At 42.1% G+C, this 20,562-nt stretch overlaps 3 protein-coding genes across 5 annotated transcripts; 1 reads left to right on the forward strand and 2 right to left on the reverse strand.

Moving 5' to 3' along the window:
* Nucleotides 1-1,193: 1,193 nt before the first annotated feature.
* On the reverse strand, nt 1,194-3,140 carry LOC113156627 (putative uncharacterized protein DDB_G0292292). Its single transcript, XM_026351864.1, has 4 exons — nt 3,033-3,140; nt 2,827-2,877; nt 1,487-2,281; nt 1,194-1,390 (listed from the first exon to the last, which is right to left on the reverse strand). The coding sequence occupies exons 2-4, from the start codon at nt 2,870-2,872 to the stop codon at nt 1,194-1,196; spliced, it is 1,038 nt and encodes a 345-aa protein (XP_026207649.1). The 5' UTR covers nt 2,873-2,877; nt 3,033-3,140.
* Nucleotides 3,141-5,145: 2,005 nt separating this feature from the next.
* Nucleotides 5,146-10,031, forward strand: adprh (ADP-ribosylarginine hydrolase). Of its 2 annotated transcripts, none has more exons than XM_026350859.1 (8): nt 5,146-5,481; nt 5,976-6,093; nt 6,295-6,403; nt 6,775-6,873; nt 6,959-7,064; nt 7,446-7,712; nt 7,893-8,107; nt 9,376-10,031. In XM_026350859.1, the coding sequence occupies exons 1-8, from the start codon at nt 5,474-5,476 to the stop codon at nt 9,522-9,524; spliced, it is 1,071 nt and encodes a 356-aa protein (XP_026206644.1). In that variant the 5' UTR covers nt 5,146-5,473; the 3' UTR covers nt 9,525-10,031. The 2 variants fall into 2 exon arrangements, with proteins under 2 accessions (XP_026206644.1, XP_026206645.1); XM_026350860.1 differs by having other exon boundaries at nt 5,979-6,093; nt 9,376-10,030.
* A 32-nt stretch (nt 10,032-10,063) lies between these two features.
* LOC113156041 (ataxin-2-like protein) lies at nt 10,064-20,496 on the reverse strand. Of its 2 annotated transcripts, none has more exons than XM_026350855.1 (23): nt 19,796-20,496; nt 18,849-18,888; nt 18,191-18,247; nt 17,911-17,982; nt 17,596-17,755; nt 17,244-17,365; nt 16,918-17,009; nt 16,533-16,781; nt 15,744-16,168; nt 15,574-15,660; nt 15,378-15,491; nt 15,111-15,191; nt 14,906-14,967; nt 13,640-13,989; nt 13,465-13,534; nt 13,086-13,220; nt 12,703-12,775; nt 12,303-12,481; nt 11,969-12,107; nt 11,509-11,618; nt 11,168-11,347; nt 10,858-11,026; nt 10,064-10,752 (listed from the first exon to the last, which is right to left on the reverse strand). In XM_026350855.1, exons 1-23 carry the CDS (start codon nt 19,918-19,920, stop codon nt 10,703-10,705), a joined length of 3,141 nt encoding a protein of 1,046 aa, XP_026206640.1. In that variant the 5' UTR covers nt 19,921-20,496; the 3' UTR covers nt 10,064-10,702. The 2 variants fall into 2 exon arrangements, with proteins under 2 accessions (XP_026206640.1, XP_026206639.1); XM_026350854.1 differs by having other exon boundaries at nt 14,906-14,970.
* Between the last annotated feature and the right edge of the window lie 66 nt (nt 20,497-20,562).

Below are 20,562 nucleotides of genomic sequence, written 5' to 3' on the forward strand. Positions count from 1 at the left end.
TATCTGTACATGGACCATTTATTCTTACTTCAGCACTGTGCCTCCCTCACCACTGGCTTTTATGCGGCCGGATAACTCATATGACATACAGCATTCAGGGCACATCTCTCCTGATACCTCAGCCTTCTCCACTATCTGCACTTTCCTTTTGATGATAATCGTCTGGTAGCACAGACTGACCGTGTGAATATCAGCCATGGGGAATCACTGTCTGGCATCAGGAACCACCAGATGCCAGCGTCAATCATCATGTCTGTTGTAGGGAAACCATGCCACCCTGTGGAGGGAAGCGCTTCAGAGCACATCAGATTGATGAGCAAACCACAGGCTCCATCTAAAGCTGGGTTTAGGAGCACAATCTTGACTTCAGTTCAGATGTAACGCTTTATTGATCGCAGGATTATCTTTTCACTTTTCTTCTTCTGCTTTTAAGGTGAGATACAAAACAGCCGTGTCTCACTCAAGGACATGTAAGCAGGATGGATATTTGCTGACACAGCAGCTCAGAGTCAAGTCTTCTAATTGAAGAATGGCTTAGAAGTACAATTCAGGTGCCATAGCTTCCACCATCAAACCTGAAAACTATAAAGCAGTCTTCCTATTCAGTGCAATTCAATTCAATGAATGAATGAATGAGTGAATTCAATAAAAATAAACCACCAAGTTTAATTAAGTTTTTATTTTATTTATTATTATTTTATTTTTGATTATTAAGATGGTGATCCATTTATTGATTAAAGTGATTTTGTTTATGTATTGTAGGTAACAGAAGGTGATTTTCCTAAATAAAGCCCAATAAAGCCCACTGTAAATGTATAAAATGATGCCAATTAGATATTAAAATAAACTGACATCCGACCAGAACTTCAATGAGAGCAAGGAAAAACTCCCTAAAAAGCCCAGTTAAGAGGCTAAAAAGGAAGAAACCTTGGGAGGGCCCACTCAAAGAAGAATCCCCCCCCAGGAAACAGTCGGTGCCAGTAGTGGACTGATGAGCAACTTTGTGGGAACCACCCTCTGTCTGTGTATCATACCCAGTGCCTAATTTACTGTTTATGCACACAAGTCTTTTAGTAGTTATTTGGGTGAAACACTACTAAAAAGAAAAAAGGATCACCACAAATGAAAACAGTCCAAAAAAGTCCAATTGTCAACTGTCATTGAGAGTCAGTCTTGGTTTCTAGTGTCTCGTCCTAATGTCTCGATCGTTTGCTGCGTCCACTGTCTTCATTGTCGTCACTTTTTCTCGACCTCTTCCGCTGTGATCTTGGCAGCGGGATTTCCTCCTCCACCAACCGGTTGACTTCCTCGTTCGTCTGCTCCGCAGGGCCTGCGGTTTCAGCCGGCTCAAAACTGCTACTACTCTGAGCGAGATCGTCACCAGTTGCGACTGAAGCAGTGTCAGAGCTGAGGCCAGAGCTGAGGCCAGAGCTGAGGCCAGAGCTGAGGTCAGAGCTGCTGTCAGAGCGGCTGTCAACTGACTCACGGCGCTGTCGTGATTGTTCGCCTCTTCTCGCCTCTTCTACTTTATCGTTGTTACTTGACCATTTCCGAGATGGACCAGGCAAAGGGTCTTCTTCTTCTTCTTCTTGTACAGCTGCCGTGCATTTGGCTGAACCATTTTCAATATTGCTGTCATTGCTGTTATTGTCAGAGTCAGTTCTGTCAGTGACACTGTCGCTGTCAGACATGTACCCGTTGCTGCTGTCATCAAACTCATCCCACCACCTGAATCGTTTACTGCTTCTGTCTTCGTTGTCCTCGTCATCCTCCTCTCTTGACCTCCTCCTGGATCTTCCAAGCAGGAGTTTGTCGTCTTCTACATTCTCAACCCCTGAGCTTGCATCAGTATCGTTCGCATTTTCCCCGTCAACATTGTCAGCACTGTCATCTATATTGTCGTTGTGGATGTCGTCATTGTGCAAGTTGTCAATGTTGTCTTGGTTGTCATTGTCTTCATTGTTAACGTCATCTCTGTGGTTGTCATTGTTGTCATTATTGATGTTGTCGTCAGGATTTTCATTGTTCTCGTTGTTGTCATTATTGATGTTGTCGTCAGGATTTTCATTGTTCTCGTTGTTGTCATGGTCTTCGTTGTTGATGTTGTTGTCAGCGTTGTGTCCTACCACGGGCTGCTGAACCACCTCCACCAACCAAGCAAAGCCAGCCTCCTCCAATCCATGATTTATGAGAAACTGCAGCCATGCAAGGAGTCCAGCATTAAGCGGAACAGCTGGTGGCTGTTCTCCTATTTCAAAGAGATGCAGGGGAAACTGGGGGTCTGCAAGATAAGTTAGAGAATTATTTTATTATTACCATTAATAGTTAAGCTTTAGGGTGACACTTTTCTTTCACAGGTCCCATATTTTTCCAAATAATCTCCTGGAAATATTCCTCGTACATGTCTAATAGTAGGCCGGTACGTTGTTGTTAATTACCACTTTCCAATACTGTTTTTGATAAAAGAGACACACTCAGCAATTCTACCTGCAAAACAAATGTCTTCCAAATCCCACAAACTGAAAAGTTGAAATAAAGTGACTCAACGAGAAACATTTTCCCTCTGGTAAAAGAAAAATTTCTCAGTCTTACTAAATTCAGTTGGATGTCTGTATGCAGTTTCATGTCCCTTATCAACCGTTTAGAACTTCAATGGAAACTTTACTGTTAATTAACTGTTGCATACCAGACAATACTTAGGAAATGTTGGGAAATATTTCCAGTGAATTATCTAGAAAATACAGTATAAAAAAAAAAAGCACAGCCAACTTTAGCCTTAGAGAGATTGTGCACTCACAAGGTTTGTGTAAAATGATGAGTACTTACGATCATCTCTGTTGTGTGTGCCATCCCCTCGTCCGTCTTCTTCCATTTTAACTAAACAGACACGAAAGCAACAGCAACAATGAACATTTATTAAAATGCTACTAAAAACCTCAAATGTGACAACAAAAACAATTAGTTTGGCTTCAAGCAAAGTGTCCAAAACTAAATAAAAGTGTTAATGTAACACTATAAGGCTACAGACATACCTTGCGACCAAGGGACTGGTCTGTAAAAGTAAGTACCAGTTGAAAAGCGATGCTTGTCTAAAAAACAACTTGTCTCAAAGTAAAGATGTTTACTTGAGATTAGCTGTGTTCAATCTGCAGGTTCTGTGAAGTTGAAGTGAGAGTTCTGTGGTTCCGTTGTGACGTCACACAGAAACTCTGGTTCTAGGGTTCTAATATATTCACGGATGATCACATTCTATAATATAATATAATATAATATAATATAATATAATATAATATAATATAATATAATATAATATAATATAATATAATATAATATAATATAATATAATATAATCCAAACAAGCCCTGCTTTTATAGCCACAGCCTAATTACTGATATTATTAATTAGCTTCACATTTTGTCTAGGTGCCCATAGGTACACCGACTGTAATCATTCTTCTTGCTCTCAAAGACTTTTATAATTAATGCACCTTTAATGATTGGTGGACAAAATCTGCAATTCTTGTTTTGTACCAGAACCTTTTCAAAGGAGCCAAATAAAGGTTCAGCAGGCTGAATAAAGCAGCTCTAGCAGGTACATAATTTCGACTACATGTTCCCCTCTTTGTGTCTCCTTGACACGGTTTCCTTGCTGAGTTTCAGTGGAAAGATAATAACAACTGTACTCAGAAGGGTGTGATGTATGAAACATCCATTGCTGAAGCTTCCTATTAATGTCAGAAAAAGTGTAGAGGGTAATTTTGAAAAGAACAAGGATTGTGAATTTAATCCCCCACGACTTGACAATGACGCATTATGAGGAGATGTTTAATGGTCGGAATGAGCAGGAGAAAAGATTACAGTAAGAAAAAAAAAAAAACAGTTTCGGTGTTCATAAGTTCACCAGACCATTGTTTTAAAATAAAACATGTAAAGCTATTCTTTATCTTCAGTCATTTTCTGTGTCAGTGACGTCTGTTGTTGTCTACAAGCTATTAAATACATATCAATAATCTACACCGCTGCACACAGCAACATGTTTCCTCACTTGGGGGTTTGTTTTCGAATCGATCACACACATTGTCTTGCTTTTCATCAATATTTCAATTCAAGCTGGTTGACGTCAGTGCAGCCTGTCAAAGTCCAACCCTGGTTTAATATTCAACACATACAGAGTTTATCATTATCATTATTGTGGGGACTAAAAAAGTGTGCAGTGATTTCAGGAAACTATGGTGCCCCTAAGCAAACTGTGCATATTTGTGACCTATTTTGTCTAGACACCATTGAACTGGACACTGTTGATAACATGAATGTTAAAGTCGTGCCAGGATTTGATCCCCATGTGCCTCGTAAAAAAGGTTTCTGCAGAAGTCTAAATTGTTTTTAGATAAAAAAAAACCTTGTTTCTGAGACTTTTACTTGAAAAATCATCATCATCTACAAAAAAACAAGACTTTGGCATGGAACAAAAAGAAAAGCTGTTCAGTGTCTTGTCCAGGTTCCAGGAATCAGGGGGAACTGGAAGTCAAACCACCAACCCCGTCGCCCCCTTAACAGCCATTTAATTACTTTATGTACATACAGGCATTGACAAATTATGAGAAAGTGAGCTCATGGGCACACACAGGTAAAAGGCTCCCCACCTCCCATCTTACATGAGAACCCCAGACTGAAAGAGAAACACTATTCTATCAGAAAACTACAGTTTCTGGTAGTTTGGTTGGACTTTCTACTCATGCTGTGAGTCTTTGTAGTCCTTTGTCTTTGGGATCACTTTGCATCTCCTTGTGTGTGTGTGTGTGTGTGTGTGTGTGTGTGTGTGTTTTTATTTTTAATCTCATATGAGCCTCTACTTGAGTAGCTGCACTTACTCCCTTTACCCCTTCTCACCTGTTCTTTATTCTAAGTGCTGTCAGGAAAACATGATAAATGTCTTGTTTGCCTCTAAATCTGTGGAGTTAAAAATAAAAAATACATATATATGTTTGGAATGAGTGAAATTATTGTTAATGTGTAACTGATATTAAAAGTATGCTACAGTATTAACAGAGCAGGATAATTTGGCTGCATTTGTTTTTGTTTGCAGTTGCATGTGCAAAGATACCAACTTTGCTTTTACAGTGTAATTCAGTCATGCAAACAGGAGTCTGTGCAGCTGTGGAAATGCTTCGTGCTCGGGAACTCGTCACTGATCAGTCCTTTGCCATTTGTTTTGTCCTGTCTCCATCTTGCCTGCTGGACTGCTGCGTCTTTTTATAGCCTCGCGGTTTGAAGGAGTCCATCGCGGCTTCAGACTGGAAACTAGCCTTCGCTCACTCTGATGCATGAACGCCGATGTTTGCTAGAAGTGTGTCAGAGCTGGGACTGAGCTAACACTTGTTAGCAGCGACAGTGTGCTTGCTCCTGCAGCCCCGGTGTCTGCTGGTGTGTGTGACCGCGTCGTGAAGCCTGGTTTCCGGGAGAGACGCGCTGCAATGGACCGGTGAGACCGCAGCTGCGCGGAGGAAGCGATTTACTAAAAATGAGTCTCAAATCAAGTCAGACAGTATATTTTTGTTAAAGAGGATGATATAGATACAGGCCACAAGCTGAGACGACTTTACAAACCTGCAAAAAAAAAAAAATTAACAAAGACTATGTTTGGCAAATATGTATAATATTTACTTCATAAATCATAATAATAATAATACTTGAGAAAGTATTGGAGCTAATACTGTTTTCAATTGAAAATATATTTTGTAGTAAGAAGAAATTCTTCCAAAAATAACAGGCAGTTACACATTAAAGTGACAGCACCTAACCAGCCTCACTGGGGACTGTGCAAAGGTCAAAGGTTACCAGTGCTGTTATGACCATACATGTATTTATTTCTTAGCCTCTTTATTAGAATGCAACTAGAAACTATAGGAATTGTGTACACCGTATTAAAAATCAGATCCTTTTAACAGAGAATACCCTCTTTGCCTTTTGTCCCAGCAGAACTGCTACAGTGGAGCACTATAAGGCCGCCATGCTGCTGAGTGGTGTTGGCGATGCTCTTGGATACAGGAACCAGCTGTGGGAATACAACGAGTCTGGACCAGCGATTCACCAGGTCAGTGCAGGACCACCACATCAAAGTGGGCTCGAGGCCTCCAGGTGTCATAGAGTTTAACTTCTGTTACATGTGGCATCGTTTTTGTTGATAATATCACTCGGACATTATCTTGTCCTGAATCATGACTGAGCTGCTGCTGAAGGCGTATTTTCACACAAGATGACAAGATGTCCATTTTCAGAGTTCCTGTCTTTGCAGGAGCTGAAAGAGCTCGGAGGTCTGAAGAACATCAAGGCTGAGCTTCCCGACTGGCCAGTGAGCGACGACACAGTTCTGCATCTGGCCACGGCTGAAGGATTAGCGACTGGTGAGGTCAAAATCACACTAAACCCATTTGCTGCCTCTCCTTTTGCTCGCTCTGTTTCATTGGAGGAGTTGATTGGATTGATCAGATCGCGCGTGTCGTTTCTGATGAGGCCCCATCAGGAACACACACCACACCCTCCTCCTCAAGAGCCCCAAACTGAAGGTTAAATCTAATTTCCAGTCTTGCCTTGATTTGCAGCTCCATTACAGCTCTGCACAAGTGGCAGGAAGGTGGTAGAAATTCAACTTGACCTTTTCTGTGATAAGGCAAACAACCAGCCTTGTTAACAGATCCATTACATCTTTAAAAAATGTTAATATGTGCAGGGTGTGCAGTTTGAATTAGTTAACACAGTGCTGTGACCCTGACAGGGAAGAAAGGGGAGGAGCTCCTGCACGAGGTGGCTGCTCGATATGTGGAGGGGATGAAAGACATGGACGGGAGGAAACCAGGGCCCTCAAGCATTCTAGGTGAGAGAAAGCCTTTGTTTCCCAGTCACATCACACTGATGGCTGCTGACGCCAGAGATCATACGTGTTCTGTTTTCTCTTTTAGGAGTGTCCCAGCTGAAGCCTGGAGAGGAAGGAGGCTACAGAGTGGCCTATAACCCTGAGGGAACAGGCTGTGGAGCAGCCATGAGGTCCATGTGCATTGGCCTGAGGTGAGCCACCTGTCCTGAGAATAAATCCACATGAACTCTAATATCCTTGTGCATCACAGTTTTAGTGGTCTAAACCTCGCAGTAATGCAATTTGTTTCTACCTCAAGACAAAACAAAGGAACTTATAAATATTCTAACCAATCAGAGAGTCATGACTGATTAGCAGTGTTTTTATTTTTTATTATTGCGTTTTGCTGCCAGTATCCACAGTAAATCATAATAGTGCAAAATTATTTGGAAAGTTTTGAAACAACTTCTGTAAGAACATCATGTGGAGTCAATCAAAACATGAAAAGAAGTAATTACTGTGTATATAAACACATCTCCCCTCTGTGTGATAATAATTCACATTGATAAGGACTTTAATCATTTGGTCACCAGGTATCCAAGGCCGGACCAGCTGTTGTCGTTAGTGGCAGTTGCCGTGGAGACAGGCAGAATGACCCATCCTCATCCCACTGGTTTCCTGGGAGCCGTAGCGTCGGCCCTTTTCACTGCATACGCCGTCCAGCGCAGGCCAATCACGACTTGGGGTCTAGGCTTGATCAACGAGGCCTGTCCAATAGCCAAAAACTTTGTCCAGGGTCGAGGCTACGCTGTAGAGGAGACGGAGAGAGACTGGGACTACTTCTGTGACAAATGGATGTGGTATGAGCGATTTACATCAGCCGCTTCTGTTCATCTATTTTTAAGTCTCAATGTTGAAAAGATGATGTAGATTTGTACTAAAATATTTTTAGTACAGGAGAATATTTTAGGAAAGGATGTTGAGCATTATACAAGAGGCCAGGTTTGACAGGGCTTCACACTTCTTATCCCCGTCTGCAGGTACCTAGATTTAAGGGGCATCTCTAACGGGGTGGGTCCCGTGATTTGGCCCTCCTCCTATGGCCCCGCAGAGAGAGATGAAGCCTACAAGACCTTCAGCCTGTCGGGCTGGGCGGGACGCAGTGGCCACGATGCTCCGATGATAGCCCTCGACGCTCTTCTAGGGGCGGGTTCAGACTGGGAGGAGCTGATGAACAGGGCCGGCTTCCATGGAGGTCAGAGATTTAACCAACAAAACCTCTGTGTTGTTTCTTCTATAATGACAGGGAATTCTCTCCCTAACTTTTAATTCTTAATACATTTGGGACCTGTTCTAGTATTAAGCACTTCTACTCATAACCCTGATGGACATCATTTCTCATCTTTTGGTGAAAATGTTCACCTCCGTCTCAAACGGGGACGTTTTTCCAGACGTCTGTCTCATCTAGAGTCTGGGCACATTTCCTCAGACAAGTCATAGACTGATGGTCTGCACTCTAATTAGTCCTCATCTGTCATTGTCTTGAGGACAGAAGTGGCTTTGTAGAGCCTGCACAAATGAGGTGTAAAGGAAGGTTTTTTCCAAAGTGGTTGCTTAATAACAGTAATGTAAAAAAAAAAAAAAAAAGCTTCTTAGCGACGTTGTTAAGTCACTGTAGCTGAAGATGATTGTGATAGAACAGTGAATTTAAAGAGAACTTAAGATTAATCAGGACATCAGTACTGTGACTAGTTTAAACTCTTAGATTAAGATGTCATTTTGATTCACTGAACTGTAAAATGTGCTCTGTGTAACCAGTTTGCTCACTTGCTAGTTAAATGTCCAAAAACCTAAAGGCTATGACAGTGGTTATCACCTGTTAGTTAGTTGAATGCACTGAAACCTGCAACTGGTCTTCAGCCACTTTGAGCAGTAGAAGCAACGAGTGAGCACAAACACCAACATTTTATATGCAGTGGCATTTTAAATGGAAACTAGCCACATGTGATGATGATTCTGGATTAATGTTAAATGATAAAACAGCAGCACGGTGGTTTACCTAGCTACACCTAACTCTCTAATGCCTTAGCATCCAGGCTTTATAACGTACTATAATGAGGCTTAGGTTTACCCAAGCATAATAGACTGAGCAAAGGTCTGTTTGACTGCTTATGACTTGACATGAACACAGGTTTTCAGTCACTTTGAGGTGATAGTGACCGGGAACAAAGTCCAAAACTGACTGTTCTGATTCTGTTTTGGTGTTGAGGAAAATAACTAACTAGCTCTTTAGCAGCTGATTCTTCACTGTGTTCATCACTGGCTAGTCACCAACCTTGTCATCTGAAAAGAATGCAGTTTTTGTAGAGATAATAGTGACGTTGAGAATAAATCTAAGCATTAAAGTTGGGGCTATAAAACCAAAACAGAGCTGAACATTGAAACAGACAAAAGGCAAATGTAAAATAATGACTCAGCTGAATTCTTGCATCATCACAGAATGTTTTTTCCCTTCTTGCCCAGGTGACAGTGACAGCACAGCAGTAATTGCCTGTTGCTGCTGGGGTCTCCTTTACGGCACCCAGGCGGTTCCTGAGGGCAACTACTCCAACTTGGAGTACCGGGACCGACTGGAGCAATGTGCCGAGCAGCTTTATGCCCTGTCACATTGAAAAGGCAGCCCAGCCTGCGGCGCTGACAGCGTGTGTCCCTACACTGAAGGGGAAACTAGGCCACATGCTGAAGTAGGACTAGTTGGTGCAATACATCGATCTAGAGTACTGTCACTGAGCCATAATAAAGTGTGGCGTCATACTTGGCTGACGGGGAAGCAGTATGTCCCACTAACCCAAAGAGGAATTTCTGCAACAAGGACTTTGTGCCTCTCAATGGTGGAACAAAGCTGGTGTATACAGAGTTCCCCCTAGTGACAGTTTTATATTAGCATGCAGCATTGTACCACTGAGCAGAACGAATCCAACCTAATGAGAATGTGAAGTGAATAGAAAAAGTCCCCTAGGAGGCAATTATTTCGTTTTGTCAGCCTGACATAATAGCAAATGCTTAGCGAGCTTCAAATTAAATGTACTCTTGTTATTGTCTAATGAAAAATAAATTTGTGTCTCATTATCGCTCATGCAGTGAAGAGCAACACTCCAGACTAGCACAGTTAATGATTCAATAAATTCAAGAGGAAAAGAAAAAAGCTTTGTAAGTTGAGTTGAAAACTTTATTTTTTGGTCATTGTTGTTTTAATATTTTTTTTTGTCTTGTCCATTTTTTTATTAATATTTTCCTACAGGAGAGAAGAATGGCCAAGGGGTGGTTTTAACTACAAGATTGAGTTAAAAAAAGAAATGATTTGCTAAAAACCCCCTCTCCTCGTCAAGTCCCTCCGTTCATGCTGTATTCATGAGAATCCTGCAACAGTCTCTGTATTTCCATTTGTGTCATGGTGCTTACAAAACCCCACAAAGGCTAAAAACACATTGTTTGAAGATAAAGTGTCTGCTGCTGTTTTTCATCAATGTTTTCTCCCCCTCCTCTCCGACTGGTCCGCCCAGCAAGGTGCCTCATGTCTTTCAAAAGGGAAGAAGTTGGAGAGGAGAGCAAGGTGGCAGCAGGGGTTGGGTGCTGCAGCTGTCATCTGCCGCCTTCATCATCAGCATTATAAAAGGTCCTTCTCGTCTGGCACAGACTGACCGAGGTTTGTACTGATGAAGAACATTACAGCAGGAGAATAAGGTGCTGTCAGAGATTCAGTCCTCTCCGTTCATTCTGAGCCTCACATCCAGCAGCAGTGGGGATGTTGGGCTCATTCTTGGAACAGTTTTGGAGAGTCCGGAGGTGTTTAGTTTCCAGGTGGATGGAAGGGTGCAGGATGTGGCTGTACCGACATTGCTGTGAGTAGTCAATAGAAAATAAAACTATAAATAGCACACTTGAAACAACACCGAATCAGAATTAGTTTGACTCGTCAAGGGGCATTTTTGGCATGTCTCATACCTTGTGGAGTTATGTAGAAGTGTTGGTGTGCTCCTTGCTGAGGTCCGTGCTGTGGGTGCTGGGGAACTGAGCCGGGGCCCTGCTGAGGTGGTGGCTGCAACATCACTAACTGGGGCTGACCGTGGCTTCCCGAGTGGTGTGGACCTGACATGGCTCCTTGTACATGTGCCTACAATACCAGAACAAAATTCAAATCAGATAAAGAAGCTTCAAGGTAAAAAATAAATAAAAGTCGCCGCTTTCATATATCACAGTTGTCAAATTAACCATTTTCATCCTACAAAACAGTAAAATCCACATGGAGGCATACCTGTGCAATCTGCCCCAGGGGGTATGTAGGTGGGATACCCTGATGACTGTGGATGCTGTAGCCCTGTAGGGGGTATGAACCTTGTGGAGATGTGTGGCCTGGCGGCATGTTGGGAGGAGTTGGTGCTGACAGAGGACCTGAGTGGTACAAGGACTGAGGCTGTGGGCCTGACTGGGGAGTCTGAAAGAAGAAATCATGATATTAATAGGCCATACATAGATGGGCAAAGCTTGTCTTTAATATCAGAATGTTTAGCACAAACACTCAAATTCACACAATAACACAACTAACAAATAGTGTTACAGCTTAATGTTAACATATGAATAGAGGGGCAATCTCACCTGTCCAGGGCTAGGAGCAGCGTGCTGGGGTGGAGGCTGGTTGCCTGTTGGGGTACTAGAAGGCTGAGGCTGATGCACTGCACCCGAGTGATGGGAGAAAGACTGTGGAGCTACATGGAGAAGAAATAATCAGTGTCATGGCTTTTGTAGCCACAATCTATTAAGACTTTCATCACTGTTTGAAGACATCATGATAAAGGTTCCGTTAACTGTATAGTATCAGGCTTCATATCAACAAGTGATAAACTGTCAGCATTTCTGGATTTTCAGTGCTTCAGCTCTAGGTCTTGAATCTAGGTTCTCCAAACATGGTTTTAAAAAAAAAAGTGTGGGAGGCAGTATGGACTAAAATGAATACCAGTCAATGTTCTGATTCTTACATACAGTACTTTTATACATACAATAAATGCAGTAGATATTTGTGTTTCATATTTATCACACTAGATTTGGTTCCACTAACCGTAGATGCCCTGCTGTGGTGCCTGGGGTCCATCTCCTTGTGCAGGAAACTGGGGGCCTCCTGGTCCAAGGGCTTGTGGATGGGGACCGCCACCTTGACCTATCATTCGTGCTCCACCCTGCAGCATGGAATACATTGGCTAGAGATGGGAAAGGAGAGGAATACAATATTTAGTATTTACTATTTCTGGGGTCAACTATACCAACAACCAGTTGAATAAACTCAGTGTTCAACACTCCCCTTAAGTATCATGTGTATATTACTACTACAGCAATCATTCTGCTTACCATCTAAAACCAGAATTATCAAAGGAATAAGGGCTAAAATGTCCTACCTGTCCAGGGTAGGGTGTCATGGCCTGGATGACCTGCTGCTGACTGTACTGCTGTGGGTTGTACTGAAGGTAAGATTGAGGGTAGGGGGATGCTACTAGCGGGGCCCCAGCTGCTGAGGCTGCAGTTTGCAGCATGGGAGGTGCTGCGCCGTGGTCAGAGCGTGGAGCCACAACTGAGCCTGATGGAGGCAAAGAATTATTAATCCAAGGCTGTCATACAGATACACATGCAGGTACTTAAAGTATAATTTAAAGATAACTGAAAGACTCCAGTCGCATTAATGCATGTTCTGTAAAGTCTTTGACGAGTTCACAGGATATTTACTCCAGTAGCCATCTACAGAATTTTAAACAAATTAAAATAGACATGCAGGACTAGAGAGAACAATGCTAAGTTTACCTTTGGTCCTGGGGTATTTTCCCTGGCTCACTGTAGACATTGTAGACATGGAATAGTGGTACATTTGTGGAGGCTGTAAGACAGAAATGACCAAACAGTCAAAACAAGAACTGTTGCTGCAATGTGTGAAATACATATTGAATCAAATTGAAAATCCACTGAAAGGAAAAAAAAAAACATTTATTCCTAAAACTTAGATAAATGGTTTATTATCCGAATCATCTCAATATCCAAAATGCAAAAAAAGCAACTAAACAAAAAATACACCTCTCTTGTACCCAAATGCCATTGTATCTGAAAATTACTTCCAAATAAATTGTACAAACACACAAATACATATTTGATAAGCAATACAGTTGTCCACACTTTATTTTCTCAAATACCTGCACAGTGTGGATCTGAGACACATAGGAGAGGTAGGGAGTACTGTAGAGTGGTCCTTGTCCGCCTGGATGTTGCAGGACCACTGGACTTGGAGGAGTTGGCCGAGGTGGGGTGGGTGCCGTGTTGGGCTTCGTCTGAAAGACAAAAACCACAGGTAAATAAATACTAAATGTCAACTTCATGTACTCGATTTTTTTTTCTTTCATTTTCTACAAGTTTCAAAATAAGTCATGGGACCAAATAAAGTTTTTCTATTCTAGTTTTTCTATTTATGCTTACTGAGAAACAACTCTAGTTTAACACATTTCCCTCCACACTGTCTACATTTTTCTACCAAGACAATTAAAACAATGATTTAACAAGAATGAACTGGCGTACCATAGGCATCTGAGGTTTGATTGGGTTGAACTCTTTAGCATTGGGGTTTAGCGTTGATTTCTTAACTTGGCTGGAAGAAAAGAATAATATTATATTACATGTATTATAATATTTGTGTTTAAGACAACTTATATAGCTTACTATCAGACACATTTTATCATTTTTTTAAACTCACTCTGCTACACCGTCTGTTCGCTCTGCAGTCTCAGACCTGACTTCCTCACTTCCTGGTGTCCTGGCCGGCTGTGGGGCGGCTGGTGACTGCCTGTCTGAAACAGGTGCTGTAGCAGGTGCTGTGGTGACCCCAGGTGTAGCTGTGCTGTCCTTGGTGGGATCCTCAGCTGGGGCTGGTGACGGCTTAGCTTGGAGCTGAGGAGCTGGAGGCTGAGGTTTGGGCTCTGTAGCAGGGTGAGCGTCTGATGGTGATGGTTTGGCTGCACTGGACTGGACGACCTCGCTGACAGCAGGAGGGGTGGCTGCTGCAGGAGAGCTGGGAGAGCTAGAGCTCCCTCCACTTGGCTGGAGCTGGAAGAAAAAGAGGCAGATGATGGCAGTCAGAGTGGTCAAGGGAGAAGGGCAAAAGGAAGTAAGGAATTAAGATTTAGTAAACAAATAGATTATGGCTAAAACTAACTTTTTTTTTTATTGTTTTGATGATTATTTTTAAACAGTAAAAATTCCTGTTACAACTGCAGAATATAAAAAACGACTAAGCCTGGCTTCTGAACCACATTGTTCAGAGGTGTGACAGAGTTACTCCTCTGTCACACGACTCCTACCTGTATCTCATTACACACAGCAATGTTAAAGCCTGTTTTTCCCAACAGCAAAGAGCAAACAAGCTCGACAACAACAACAGGTTTAATTTTGACTGGTCATCAATTTAAGCTATGGACTATTAGTTACAACTGATCTGACCTAATGGTTGTCATTTTAACCAAAACCAGAGTGATAACTAGCGACATGAAGCTCCTACTTCAATAATTTCACTTAGCTTTGCTAACATGAGGACCAGAACTCAAGTGTCATTTGCACTATTACGCCTAAATATTTTTCTTCACACGTTAATATCACGGGCAACGTTACATCGCCACTGGAAACATGTAATTAATGTCCACTGCCAAATGTTTTTGATGAGAAGTATACTGAGAATGGAAAAAAAAAAAGTAAAGCAGTAAATAGCAATCCATTAACTGCATAACAGAAACCAATTTGCTAACTTACAGCTAAGCTTTTCAGGATGAAAGATGCAAGTATCTTACAAAGCATATTGTTCAAATATTTACAGCCACCTAGTAATCACTGCCACACACACATTATTGGTCACAGACCTCATACAGACATGATTTTTTTGAGCAGAAGTCAGACAATGGTGAAGTTTCAGGATGTGTGTGTGTTTTTTTTTTTTTTTTTTTTTTATTAGTTAGAGTTTAACTCTTACCCTAAATTCCTTGCCAAATTTCCGCAGCTCCTCAATCTGAGACCTTTGCTGATTTGAGGGAGCTGCTGGAAGAAAGAGAAAAACATTTTTCACAATGAAACTGCAAAATCAGTGCATGCTGTCACGCAAAAGCATGCAACTAAGCACAAATGAATTCTGTTTTTCAGTATTTAGCTCGTACCAAGTTCTAGTATTGTACACAAACCTTTGTTACTCTTGCTTTCCTCTGTGCTGCTTGGGCTCTCGGCTGAACGTTCTTTTGCCGCAGCACCAAGGATTTCATTCACTGTAAAGACGAGACAAACAGCATGCCAATTACTTGTAGTGCTTCATTAGATTCCACCTTCAGTGCCTGTTGCTCACAGTTAAGAGGTGACTGTCTAATTGAAGCTCACGCCCTGACAGACAAAATCAATTCGACTTTGACATTGCACTCTTTACTACAGATTAAGAACAAGAGACGAGACAGTACCATCTACAGGGAAGAGAGGGGCAGGACCAGATGTCTTCTGGGCAGGCAGGGTGACAGACGATGTGTCCAAATAAGGCGTGTCCTGGGAAGAACCTGATTTAGGAGAGCGAGTGGCTGCAAGGACATGAAAGAGAGGTTTTAGGTAATAGTATAGAAGAGGATTGTAAACAGCATTTAATTTGGGTTTATACTACACCTGTGGGCTGAGAATGTGAGTTTGGAGTGCGGACTGTCCTGCTTGACTGTGGAGGTCTTTGGGCTTTAGGAGATGTTCTGGCAGAGACTGAAAGACCCAAGAAAACTACAGTTATGCATAATGTATAATGCCTCAGTTAAGTTACTTTTGACACAAATTCACACACTTACCACCATTAACAGGCCTGCCGGCATCAGACAGCGAGTGGGGGAGTGAATGGGAATGAGGTACTGCATGTCCATGTGGGGCAGGGGGGCTGGATGGGGAAGGGGCAGCAGAAGCAGAGGCAGGTGTGGGTGCTGGTCCACCAGGGCTTGCAGGTCCAGAGCCAGGGCTCGGGCTGGCACTTCCCTGGGGGTGGTGGGGAGCATAGGCTCCACCTCGGCCTGACAGAGGGCTGCTTCTCTCTGAGGGGGAGACACTAGGCTGGTTCCCAGCAGCTGAGGGTAGCGGTGGTCTTGGGGAAGAGGAGGATGGAGGGGTGGGGCGGTAACCTCCACTGAGACGACTGTGAGGTGAAGGCCCACCAGGACCCCTCTCAGCTCGCTCTCGGTTCATTTCTCTCTGACGCTGGGGTAATGGAATGTACTTCTCTCTGCAAGGTAAAGAAAATACACACGGACAATGGTGACACAAGAAACACTACGTCATCTAGAAACACAATGGAAGCAAATGATGTGAGGTTTTGTCAACAGCTATTTCCAAGGACAACTTAGCACGAAGGGGTACATTGTCCAAAACAGAATTCAAAATTCACACTTACTATTTGTCTTACAGTTTGGATTTTTACAATATCATGATTGTAGTGCTCTACAGTCAACAACTATCAACTCTCTTCTTTAGGAAAACAATAGCTGATAGGACAGTATAAAAATGGAGTATATTGATGCTGTTCATGCAGGTGGATGTTAACTACACTAATAGTAAAATACTACTTTTCAGTTGTTTGACAAACCCACCTGCTGATGGCTCCAGGGCTGTCCCGGCCCCTTTCGCGCTCTCTGTCACGGGGGCTTTCACGGCCCTTCTCCCGATCACTGCCATCCCGCAACACAGCACTGTACTTGTCCTCCTCGCTTTTACCCTCATCATTTTCCAGGTTGACACGATGGCGATACTGGGGGCTGGACTCAATCTCACTTGCCAGGCGAGCGGCACGTGCTTCCCTCTGCCGATAGACATCAGAGTTGCCTCTTTCCAGTGGCACACTGCACAGTGAGAGAGAAAGATGAGAAAAATCTATGCGACAAAATTCATTGGACATTACTTTGATTTAAGTATGCAAATATTCTCACAATAGATTTGTAATTATACCACAGACATGACCAAAAGATGTAAACGTACGTATACATGGAGAGGCTGGAATCGTATGTTGATGTGACTCCATATTTCACTTCATTGTAACGGAACATCTCATTAGCATCCCAGCCATTTGACTAGGGGGGGGGGGGGAGTAGATATTAGTAGAGTAGTATAAAAAATTAATTAAAAATACAGGACTTATAATCATGTTGATCACAGACATCATTTTACAACTTCTACAAAAAGATAGAAATGAAAGAAATGTCTATATCAATAAGAGTCTATATTCTTATGACCTTCTGAGGCCAATGGCCATTTTATCAGATGTTATGGTTTGATGAGCATTTTAAAGATACAGAGCAACTCACAGCATCATTTTCCAGGTCATAACTCTCTCCGTTGCTGTCTCCTCCTTCCCATCTCTGCAACACCTTCTCCTTGTGTTCTCCATTGACACGAGTGGAGCTGATGGCTGTGTCTGTGAAGGTATCTAGGATCAAGTATGTAATATTAGACAGGAGAAGATAAAACATTCTAAAAATGTCTGTTTGGCTCTGCAGCCTGTATTTGGTTCAGATTCTAAATACTATAATACATTTCCATTTTCCTATTTTAGAATTACACCACATTACTTTCTCTTGTTTTTTCTCTTGGATTATCTCACAAAAGAAAGATGTAAATTCGACCAAGCATATCCTGACAAATGACAACTATTTATACCTCTGGTGGCATAGTTTAGGTCGACGTCTCTGCAGATCATTGTAACCAGGTCAGAGGGGCTGAAGATCATAGTGTCAGTGATGTCTTCCCTCCGTGGTGGAGCTGATGGTGAGCCCTCCTCCCCACTGCGTTTGTGTACAGCATCCACAGCCAACTCGCACTAAGAACAAAACATGAGAAACGCATAAAAAAATTTAAACAACAAAATAAAAGCCCATGTTTTTCCTTGACAGGAGTTTACCATTGTACTGAAAGTATTATTTTTAGTGCTTCCTTAAATTAGCAGAAGTGTATGTCATAACATAAGCTTCTTACCCGAGAACTTAGAGTCTTAAATATGCCTTCAAATACACTTCCATTCTTCACTCTTATGTCACAGGTGGAACCCTAAGAGAAATAAATGTTTTAAATAAATAATTTTAACATTAAGTGAGTCAAAAATTTTTACATGAATTCATGTAATGTACTCTATGGTATCTTGCACATATTTTTTACCAGTCAGATTTGACTAGTCTGGTAGGTGTCAAAGTCTTTCATTTTACAAAATAATCACTATGGCCTGGGAAGGACACTGACAACAAGCCAAATTACTCACCACGACGGCTGTGAGGAAATGAAGCATTCTGGCATTATTGTACACACCCTCAAACACCTGCAGATAGGAAAAGCATTAAATATAAAAGTTTCACAGAGATTTAACCTAATTATTGTTGCAAAATATGTATGTATTGTTGTATTTTAAAAAAACACAGTCTGATGCTGAAACAGCTTTGTTAAATGTGATATACAGTTAACTGCTACATAGATGTTGCCAGTTTATTGGAGACACACTGATCAGGAGCTGAATTACACAAATTTCCTAAGGCCCCTGTTGGACAGGAGATGCAGTTATGATGTACTCTCCTGAACTTAACTCACTTAAGCCCAATTCCTGACAACTTACTTTCATCACAGGTTAACTTATGTTCTTTTGACCACTGTTCAGATATATTTAATTTACTATAGATTTCTATACATAGTGTCTATTGCTGTAAACTGTGTTTCATCTACAAGGTTTGTAAAAATGATTAATCTCTATATTTTGAAGCTGATTACCCAAGAAACATTTCAACTTTTCAATGTTAATGGCATTACTCCTTAAGTGAGGTGTCTGACACTTAAAGATAAGGAATCAGTACAGTCTTTTAGTTTTTAACGCAGAGCACAATATGTTGTGTGCTTGTTGCCCAACTTCTCTGAACCGCAATACTTACAGGAGATGACTGGAATGATGGCTTTGCAGAATTTCGATTCCTGTGAAAACAGCACAGTTAAAACGTGTTTGTCTGCTTTAAAGAAAAAGGAGCATAACTTGTTTTCAAAGCCTGCTGAGGCAGTGTCACCCTCCACATTTCTGAATACTGGGTCCTCTAGTGTCATGTATTGAATTTTAACTTCACAGCCACTGTCAACTTTCCTTGTTTTAGTACTAGGCTTATACTGGCTAATAGAGGCACTTCTATTACTTACAGTAAAAGAAACTGGTTTCTCCAACAATCCTAAATGTTAAAAATGGGTAACATCTTATAAATCATGGCTCAAATTTAATGTGTAAATGTTGGGGAAGGCACATGGTATAAATTACATCAGCATTTTACAAATTGTAGTTTGGAGCAATAGATTCACCCTCACTTATTCAATAAAAGACTACATACTAAAAGTACATTTAATAAAGAAAACATGACATGGGATGTTAGTTATGCACGATTACTAAAACTGAGGTGTACGGTAAACACATACTGTACACACAGATCAGAGATTCAGGCCACATATGACCTTGTTCTATCCATAAATTCCAATTGACGTTACTTGTGACTATTGTATATGTTTTTTTTATGTGTGTTACAGTGGTGAATTAGCCATTTTTCAATTAAGGTTCCATCTTTTGCTCTGCCTGGTCCAGACACTTTCTATCGCCCGTGTGCTGATCTACTACTCTTTGCTTTCACGAAACTTAGACCCACCTTCCTGATTCGTCATCGGATCACTTTGAGTATTGTGATTGGCCCAGCGCCACTGTCAATCTGGCAATATCTAATCTAATTGGTTCATGCAGACGCTTTATTTTCGAGACACGCCCACCAAACGCACAGGCCGGTAGGCCTCTGAAGCACAGGGCAATCCCCGGACTGTCCTGACAGAAATGACCGAGTTTGCTTACCTCCCTGCCGGTGTCCTGTTGCTGCTGTTGATGCCGCTGACTGGGGCTGACATACCGGCGGGGCCCGAGGTTCCGTTAGACGCTTTTCTCCCGCCTGAGCCGGGTTGCGGCTGTTGTTTCATCATTGCGAAGCACAAGGCTAAGAAAGTACCAAGTGTACGCTAACAGATAAACAATGATACCTCCCGATGTGAAGTTGTTTTAAAAGCGAACTATCTTTAGCAATATAGCCTGTCCTAGGAGCGCAGAGCCGGCGTAACCTCACTAACCGGCTATTGTAGCTAATCTTGCTAAGTGAATACCATCCGCTTGTGGCCTAAAATATAAAGGCAAAACACCTCTTTATTTAAATTAAATGTAGGATATAAGTTAACAAATCTCCCCCGGCTACCTACTTTGCAACCACAGCGGTTGTGTCAAAGCGAGCCACTAACAAAATGACACGAGTTTCCGTTTAATTATTTAGCAATAGCTGGCTAAGTTAGCATTAGCTTCGCTCCACAAGCTCACTTCTGGCGCTTTCCCTCCGGGATTACTTTCGTCTCTCTGTCGCGTCACCTGAACTTCGGCACCGCTGGCCCCTTCCCTTAAAAATTCAGGTCTTCGCGTTGCTGTCAGTTGCCTTAAAGAAGTTAGATTTCCAGGTTTCTTGCTGAGAACCTGCTGCAGTAGGTCAACACCACCTCTCGGTAGGTTCACTTGACTCAATCCGCGCGCGGATGACTGGAAACCGGCTGAGGGGGAGGGGGCGTATACGTGCGCGCGCG

This window comes from Anabas testudineus, chromosome 19 (assembly GCF_900324465.2).
Source record: "Anabas testudineus chromosome 19, fAnaTes1.2, whole genome shotgun sequence".
In the NCBI taxonomy this organism is placed as follows: domain Eukaryota; kingdom Metazoa; phylum Chordata; class Actinopteri; order Anabantiformes; family Anabantidae; genus Anabas; species Anabas testudineus.